At 42.3% G+C, this 8,715-nt stretch overlaps 1 protein-coding gene across 1 annotated transcript in view; it reads right to left on the reverse strand.

Annotated features, from left to right (window-relative positions):
- Positions 1 to 2,194: 2,194 nt before the first annotated feature.
- The window catches only part of LOC137435223 (zinc finger protein ZFPM2), a 356,522-nt gene continuing 350,001 nt past the window's right edge, over positions 2,195 to 8,715 (reverse strand). The window contains exon 8 of the mRNA XM_078784533.1: positions 2,195 to 5,665. Coding sequence (XP_078640659.1) covers positions 3,705 to 5,665 — 1,961 coding nt within the window. The 3' untranslated portion in view covers positions 2,195 to 3,704. The remainder of the gene's footprint in view (positions 5,666 to 8,715) is intronic.

Consider the following 8,715-nt stretch of genomic DNA (forward strand, 5'->3'; position numbering starts at 1 on the left):
TGTTCAACCTGGCAGAGGTGTGCTCTCTGCCGAGTGCTGCTCCAAGTATATAAATAAGCAATACGCTTCAGCAAGGTAAAATAATGCAGAACTCTGGCACAATTATTCGGTGGTGAATTGCTTGGAGCATCCGCTCTGAATCTGCGAGGTCGGTGGTTTCAACCAGAATCCGCCGAGTCATTCCAAAAACTTAAAGAATAGAGCACGGACCAACGACCATAGGTTGGCATCCATTACGTGGCTCAATGGGCCTAATGGCCTCCTTCTCCTTTGAAGTTCCGTGATGGAACATGGAACTTCCATAAGACGGCGTTTGACCTCTTGGAGGCGACTTCATCAGAATGCAACAGTGCCTCCACCTTGAGGTCATCAAGGTTACTACAAATACATTACCTTGGAAGAATGTCTTGGTGTTTCAGAAGATATTTCAGCAAGACCGGAGAAAACATGCTGGTATTAGGTGTATGAATCATTACTAAACAATAGCTCATAGCAAGGAAAGGAAAAGACAGTTCACAAAAACAGTGTTTTCTTTTCTTCAAACAAGGCTCATGGGGTTTCGTTGGGGGAGGTCTTGGCATGCTTGGAATCCCTCCTGTTTTTTGGAAATCCCTCCTGTTTTTTGGAAATCCCTCCTATTTTTTGGAAATCCCTCCTGTTTTTTGGAAATCCCTCCTGTTTTTTGGAAATCCCTCCTGTTTTTTGGAAATCCCTCCTGCTTTTTGGAAATCCCTCCTGTTTTTTGGAAATCCCTCCTGTTTTTTGGAAATCCCTCCTGCTTTTTGGAAATCCCTCCTGTTTTTTAGAAATCCCTCCTGTTTTTTGGAAATCCCTCCTGTTTTTTGGAAATCCCTCCTGTTTTTTGGAAATCCCTCCTGTTTTTTGGAAATCCCTCCTGTGTTTTGGAAATCCCTCCTGCTTTTTGGAAATCCCTCCTGTTTTTTGGAAATCCCTCCTGCTTTTTGGAAATCCCTCCTGTTTTTTAGAAATCCCTCCTGTTTTTTGGAAATCCCTCCTGTTTTTTGGAAATCCCTCCTGTTTTTTGGAAATCCCTCCTGTGTTTTGGAAATCCCTCCTGTTTTTTGGAAATCCCTCCTGTTTTTTGGAAATCCCTCCTGCTTTTTGGAAATCCCTCCTGTTTTTTAGAAATCCCTCCTGTTTTTTGGAAATCCCTCCTGTTTTTTGGAAATCCCTCCTGTTTTTTGGAAATCCCTCCTGTTTTTTGGAAATCCCTCCTGTGTTTTGGAAATCCCTCCTGTTTTATGGAAATCGCTCCTGTTTTTTTGGAAATCCCTCCTGCTTTTTGGAATCTTGGAATGCACACCTCCCCACATCCGCACCTGCTCTTACATTGGAGTTTAATTCAGAATCCAGTGAAAAGTCTCCATTATGACTTTAGACAAAGTCCTAGATTCAATTCCTACATTACCAGGATTATTAGAGGATTGAAGATTAGTTATTTAAAATATATATATTTAATGGAAAGGAAATGTTGACCGGAAATTCAAATTTTGTCTTTTGGTTAACACATCTTACGCATTTCATTACCTCTCATGTTTTTTTTTAATGTCAAAGTCTTTTATGCTTGTAATGACACCATCCATCTATTGCATCGTAGTTGGAAATTTATATAATGATATCCTACCCTCTTTCACAATTTTTTTTTTGCAACTACTTCTTGCATTGCAACACTTCACCAGAGTGAATTTGGCTCTTGACTCTACCCTTATAATCCGTCTGTCACTTCTTATAACCACTCAATATTTGGTGGTATTGTGGTTAAGCATCCCCTTCGTCTGTGAGGGTGGTTCAATAAAAAAAATATATATATATTGGGTGGATCAATCCCGGTTCTCGCCGAGTCAAAGCAAATACTTTTTAAAATGGTACGTGCTGCTTCCTTGCTTGATCAGCATTTCGAGGATAATTTCAGTTTAAAAAATCTGTCCATTAATTATTCACCAAACAGTCCGTTAAATACAGTATGAATGAGAACACAACACAGAGGTTTCTCAAAAAGAAAAACCCCTCTCTTTTAGATTTCATGATCAATTATTTTAAAAATTTACCATTTAGGCATCAACGTTGACATCGATCCATCGGAAACATCTTACCGATTGAAACGGCGCAAATCCGTTCACAATGCCACATGTCGCCCGCCCATGGCACGCACCAATTCACGCAGCAATCGGAATCATCACGCACTTACATACATTTTAATGGACTCTCATCGGCAAGACACATCATGCAGAGAATTACTCCTAAGCACATGTAGAAAAGAAGAGAATGGTACTTCAGGGTAAAAGGATGGTGCAACTGTGGTGGTCACGCATGCAAGTCCATGCAAACAGTTCCTAGGCAAAATACTTGTTTTCCAAAATAGACAATTGGCAAACATTCCCGACAGAGTCCCCGCTCAGACTCTTCGCTTCTGCCTGCAAGGGCTGAAAAAATACAAAAACCTCCAAACAAAGATGACAGCCATAAAAGTGCTTCTGTACAGATAAAAAACGTATCCTTATAAATATACAAACTTTTCTTTTTGCTCGGTATAATAAAATGATATACCAGCACACGCACACACACGCACACACACACGCACACACACACACGCACGCACGCGCGCGCACAACACAGTAGCACATAACGGGTTCATGACTGTATGGATAGAAACATCCCATGCAGTCCTATGATCCATTTCCTAAAGAATACCGTAGTTCCCATACAGGAAATCGACAGAACTGCATGAGACGCATCATATTAATAACTGAATATAAAAATGTTCTGTTAGCGGTTGTCCCAAACGAGCAATGAAAGTTCTTTTGTTAATTTCTTTCTTTTCCCATGAGTAAAGGGTTCTAAATATTCCATCGTGTTATGATCCGAAAGATTATTTAAACCACTGATGACGGATTCAAACAGGCAAAAATACAATATGCGTTAGAATTTTTACAAAGCCGTTATTTGCTATGGCTATCCATAAATGTACATTTGCAAAAAGTGTTTTTTTCCTTAGTACAGTGTAGTAACAATAACATTGTTGCAATTGATTATACATTCTTGGAATGTCCCCTTCATGGGAATAAAGTCGACTGCAAATGTCTGTCTGATGCTCAGACACTATAGCTTATGGCATGTCGAGGGGTCGAGGGGCAGGAGGGGCACAGTGGAATGATAACAAATAAGCTTTTCATGTGTCGACATTAAAGTGATATGGTCACGATAAATAATGCATTTCTACAAGTAAAAAAAAAAGTTGGCATTTTTGCCTACATGTGATATGTACCGTAATAAGAGAATGAGAATTTGTTAAACGGTAGAAAAACAACAATGGACACTTAATTTTATACATTCGACCTATTTCAAGTCACCACGTGATTATCACAGCTGTTATATAATTACAATGGTGCGTTAAAGGAAGACAGGGACGTGACACGGCTTTCCTGACGATTTGAGAATGAGACCTGTGTATCCTTCCCCCAAGAAGCACACACATGCACTACTGATGCAAGGAAAGGGCCACAAGCTTCGACTGAGAAACAAAAACCAAGAACATTAGATATTCCTGTAACGTCGTTAAGGCAAGCTGTTCGTGCCAACAAATACCTATACATTAGTGTCCGCTTTGTGAACCTGTACTAAAGAGTGCGTGCACATTTAGCAGTGGTAACAACATTACAGGCGTTCAAAGCTCGGGTCCCAGCCTACTTCAGTTCCTGTCGCCGTCCTATGCCATCCTGGCACCTCACAGCTGGACATTGGAATTGCTTGTGCAGGATGTAGCTCTGGACCTCAGTAAAGCTGACCTTGCAGGCTGCACACTCGTGGTAGTCCTGATAACGATCGATGACTGACCTTTTGGCTTCAGTGCCTGGTACCTTCTTGCTCAAGTCCATGGGTGTGTCTGGGTCAGGGCTAGATGCATTCCCATTTGCCTTGCACATGCCAGGTGCAAATGATACCGGGCTGACTAATGAGCTGTAAAGCGTCGGATCGGGGCCATATGGAAGCCCAGAGAGTCTTGTCCTGTCATTCCCACGAGTCAGACCTAAGGGCAAACCGTTGACAGAACCCAAAAGATGTAAGCTGGGTTGTCCGACCACCGTCGCTGCGACAGCTGTGGCAGCGCCCATGTCCGTTGGCAAAACTGCTGGCATTTCATAGGCCTTGCGACGTTTACGGGTACGGCTGCCACGTGGTAGCGCAGGGAGCCTATCGTTGGCAGCAGAGGATCGTTTCTGTGGAGGGTCGTGACGTGTGGCACAATAGTATTGCTTGTGCACTGCAAACGTTTCAAGCTTACTAAATGTGATGTTGCATGCGTCACATGTTGTCGATTGTTTTGCATCATCGGATAAGCTTGTCGAAGACTTAACCTCTATATTGGTTTGTTCGGGCACAATTCCTGGTGCTGCGACAGTGGCGTCAGTTTCCATTCCCTCGACACTTTCTTTTGGGGAGGGTATTACCTCACGTGCCAATGGAGAGTCTGTCATAGCTGTGGAAGGACCTGGCGGAAGTTTAGAATTTGTAGTATCAGCCACCGAGACAGCTTGCTCTTTGTGCTCCTTGTAATAAGGTGGGCTGCGTTGATCTTTTAGCCTGGGCCTAGTTAAAAAGTCTGTTGACTTGTGCGCAGCCAATCGGCGACTGGAGCAGTAGTGTTTTTTGTGCACTAGGTAATTCTCAAGATTGTTGAACGTTATGTTGCACTCAAAGCACACAGCACCTTTAGGTGGTACAGGGCTGCAGTAGAAAGGTGGTGGTGGTGGAGGCACAAACCCGTGCACCGTTTGTTGTTGGAGGTGAACCCTTCGATGAACGAGTTCTGACATTTTGGCCAGGATCTCAGATGCTTGTGCTGTACCTGAAAACTCTTGCGGCAGCAGGTACTTTGGAAAGGGTGACCCAACAAGCAGGCCTGGTCCCATGCCAAACTGAACTGGAGAGGCAGCTGGCCGTGGGCTCGTTGGTTCAGACTTGAACCTGATCCGTAAATTATTTTTAGTCGAGGTTGAACTAACGTTTGGCTGACTGTCATTATGTATTGGCATTGTGGCAATATCATAGGCTCCTTCTGATTTTTCATGAGGTTCTCTGGGCGAGCTGCCTGATTCTTTGTCATCTTCATTGCATTCTTGAATTTTTTGTTCCTGTTGGACTTCAGAATCATTCTCACAGCCTGCTGCACCCTTTTTTTCTTCATTGCCTTGCACGGGACATGCACTCTCCTTTTTAGGCCATTCTTCATGCTCTGTGCCCACTGAGGCTTGCACAAAAGACCCCTGAACTGGAATGCCTCTATCTTTGTCCTGATCTTGTGCCCTGACACTGCACCCAGGCCTTGACAATTTAGCCTGTCCATCTAATAGGGGAACGTGCGCAGGATAACTTGAGAGCTCCTTTCCCTTTCTCTGTCGTCCACCTGCTTCATTTCCCGACCCGTCTTGAGGATGGGGATTTGGTAAGCCTGTTACTCCTTCTGCATCTCCTTGCTCGTAAGGCTTGTGTAGAGACTGGTGCTTGTGTACCACTTCACTTGGACATGAACGCACAGTGTCATGACCCAGGCCTGGCTGCCCAAGCCTTAATGCGTCCTCTTTTCCATAAGAACACACATTACACTTGAGCTCTGAAGAATGGCAGTAGGAAGTGCAAGAGTTTCCTGGGTGGGAGACAAACCGATTTTATGTGTTAAAACCCGGTGAGTAACAAAGAATAGCTGAGATTTCACAATTTATTCTGAAGCCAAGGTTACAATTTCATTTCCAGCAGTATTGTGAAATAAATTGAATCGGATCAACAACATGTTTATTCTAACGTATGCAGCACCTGCCTGCAGGTTTCATCATTTCCTGGTGTGGCTTTGCAGGAATTTAGATTTTCAGGAGCCTAACTGTGTAAGTCTAAAATATAAGGATTTCAGCTTAATATTAACGACTCTAGAGTAAGCAAGTTATATAAGTGAGAAGTTATCTGTTGCATTCTAAGTAACTGCATGCAAATTAAATGAAGGATTAAGATAGCATTTATTGTGTCTTTATATATATATATATATGTATATACAGGGTGAGCCAGAAATATGGTCATTTTTGAAATTCGTGTGAAGGAAATAAAAAATTGTATTTCAAAATGAATTCATTCATGATATTGAAGTACATTTTTTTTTTTTACTGATTTAGTTTTATTTTTTGCAGGCAGAACACTTGAGTGACCATGTGGAACTGGTCAGGTGAAGAATGCGCTTTCGCTATCAAATCTTTTTACAAGAATAATGATAGTGCAACTGCTGCACAACGTCAATTCAAACTCCATTTCAATGTTCAACATCATGGAAATGTGCCGTCTGTTTGTGCTGTCAAGTTATGGGTTCAGAAGTTTGAGAGACCGGTTCAACCTTAAAAGAGAAACCGCCGGGAGCACCCAAATCAGTAAGAACGGCACAAAACATTGAGCATGTAAGGGAGTCAGTTTTGAGAAGTCCGCATCGCTCCAGCCGAAAGCATGAATCAGCCTTAATAATTTCTCACACGTCACTACGCCGCATATTGCATAAGGATTTAAACTTTTATCTCTATAAAATTCAAACTGTCCAGGAATTAAGCCAAGATTATGAGATTGCCCACAATATTTTTTGTGAGGGAATGCCTTCATTTATGGACGGAAATGAAAACCAAGACAATGCTAACAATTTGTTCATGTCTGATGAAGCACATTTTCATATGTGTGGCTATGTCAACAAGCAAAATACTCGTTTTGGGGGAGCCGAAAACCCAAGAGAAATGCACACGAAACCGTTACACAGTCCCAAAGTCATATTGTGGTGTGCACTTTCGTCGTTCAGCATCATAGGGCCTTACTTCTTTGAGAACAATAATGGAAATGCCGTCACTGTTACTGCAGCTCGATATGTATACCGATATTGTTTCTAACCTCCTCTCCAGAGAATTAAACAGATTTGCAGAAGTGAGCCCAATGACGTGGTTTCAGCAAGATGGTGCAACCTCCCACACCGCCAGTGTCCATGACTACTGTAAGGGTGCTCTTTCCAAAGCATGTCATTTCCAGAAACAGCGATATTCCATGGCCAGCGAGGTCACCCAATTTGACTGCATGTGATTATTTCTTGTGGTCATATCTAAAGGACAAAGTGTATGTTAACCATCCACAAAATCTTCATGAACTTAAGGAAAACATCAGATGCGAAATCAATGATATTGACGTGGCCATGTTGCAGAACATCATGAATAATTGGTGTCCAAGATTGGAGGAATGTGTCAGACGAAATGGTGCGCATCTCCTAGATGTTCTTTTGCACAAATATATGGCATGTTAAGTACTTCACGTTCTTGTAAAAATTTGTTTTGAAATACAACTTTTTATCACCTTTACACAAGTGTTAAAAATAACCATATTTCTGGCTCACCCTGTATGTATATAAATATAAATATATATATATACACGAACACCATGTGTCTAACAAATGTGAATTTTAAACTTTATTCAATGCAGTCATAACAAAATGACCATTAGACCAGTAAGCAAACTTAAATATACTGTACTTAGCATTTTCGAAACAAAGCATGACAAACTCCTATAGCTACCCAGCAAGCAAGGCTCAGGTCCAATGTTTTGGCCATGAGTGGTCTTCATCGAGGACTGCATAGACATGACAAATGGTCTCATCATCTGCATATAACGTGGGAATGTGATGTACCCCCTTATTCATTCCCCTTGCGGAGGACACGACATCTGGCACACAAATCCTGTACACTCCTGTCAGAAAAAACAAGAAACTTGCCTGCTGGGTAGTTGAACTGGTTGGTGGTACCTTCATTTTTGAATATATATAGATGTTCCCAAGCACAATCAATTTTATTTTTTAACTGTACTCAGTATATATTAAAATGATCAGTGTAAGTAGGTAAACCATATGTAACTATAGTTATTTTATTAAGTGATGATCACAATTAGCACCAAAGCACTCAGTGCTCAATTGATGCATTCGGTTGAGGTTGAAAGGATTGAAAAATGGTTGTGTTCAAATTCGTGTTGCGAGGCTAAGGCAGTGGGGGAAATTTTGTACTTCTGCGTCATTGATAAAGGACAACAGGGGGCAGATTTGGGCTGTTGCCAAGTGCTTCCTCCCTCAAAAGGAACCGATAAAACACAAGCGAACGAGACTGCAGCAGTAGCTTCAAAACAGTGCGAGGTTTGGCTCGGATAAAGAAAGCACCCACAAGGGAGTGGAAAATTGTTTTCTCGCACGATTTACAAGAGTATTCATCATGAGCAGTCCGCCTTATTTACGAGTGCGCACAGCTTTATGCATGCCAGATTGAGGAGGGTTTTTTTTTTTTGCTGTCCAATATGGGAACTAAAAATAAATAAATAAATGTCAGGCTTTATTGCTCAGGCGAGGGTCCAAAAAATGAGTCCCAATGATGAGCTTGGGATATCTTGTGATGTCCGTATGCGACGTCAGGATTTGCAATTGCAGCGATGTAGAGAGAGAGAGAGAGGGGGCGAGAGAGGGAGGGTGAGAGAGAGAGAGAGAGAGAGAGAGAGGGTGTGAGAGAGAGAGAGAGGGGGAGAGGGGGTGAGAGGGGGTGAGAGAGAGAGAGGGAGAGAGAGAGATAGAGAGAGAAGAGAGAGTGAGAGAGAGAGTGAGAGGGGGGAGAGTGAGAGAGTGAGAGAGAGAGAGTGAGAGGGTGA

This window comes from Myxine glutinosa, chromosome 9, assembly GCF_964187855.1.
Source record: "Myxine glutinosa chromosome 9, kmMyxGlut1.1, whole genome shotgun sequence".
Classification (NCBI taxonomy): Eukaryota; Metazoa; Chordata; class Myxini; order Myxiniformes; family Myxinidae; genus Myxine; species Myxine glutinosa.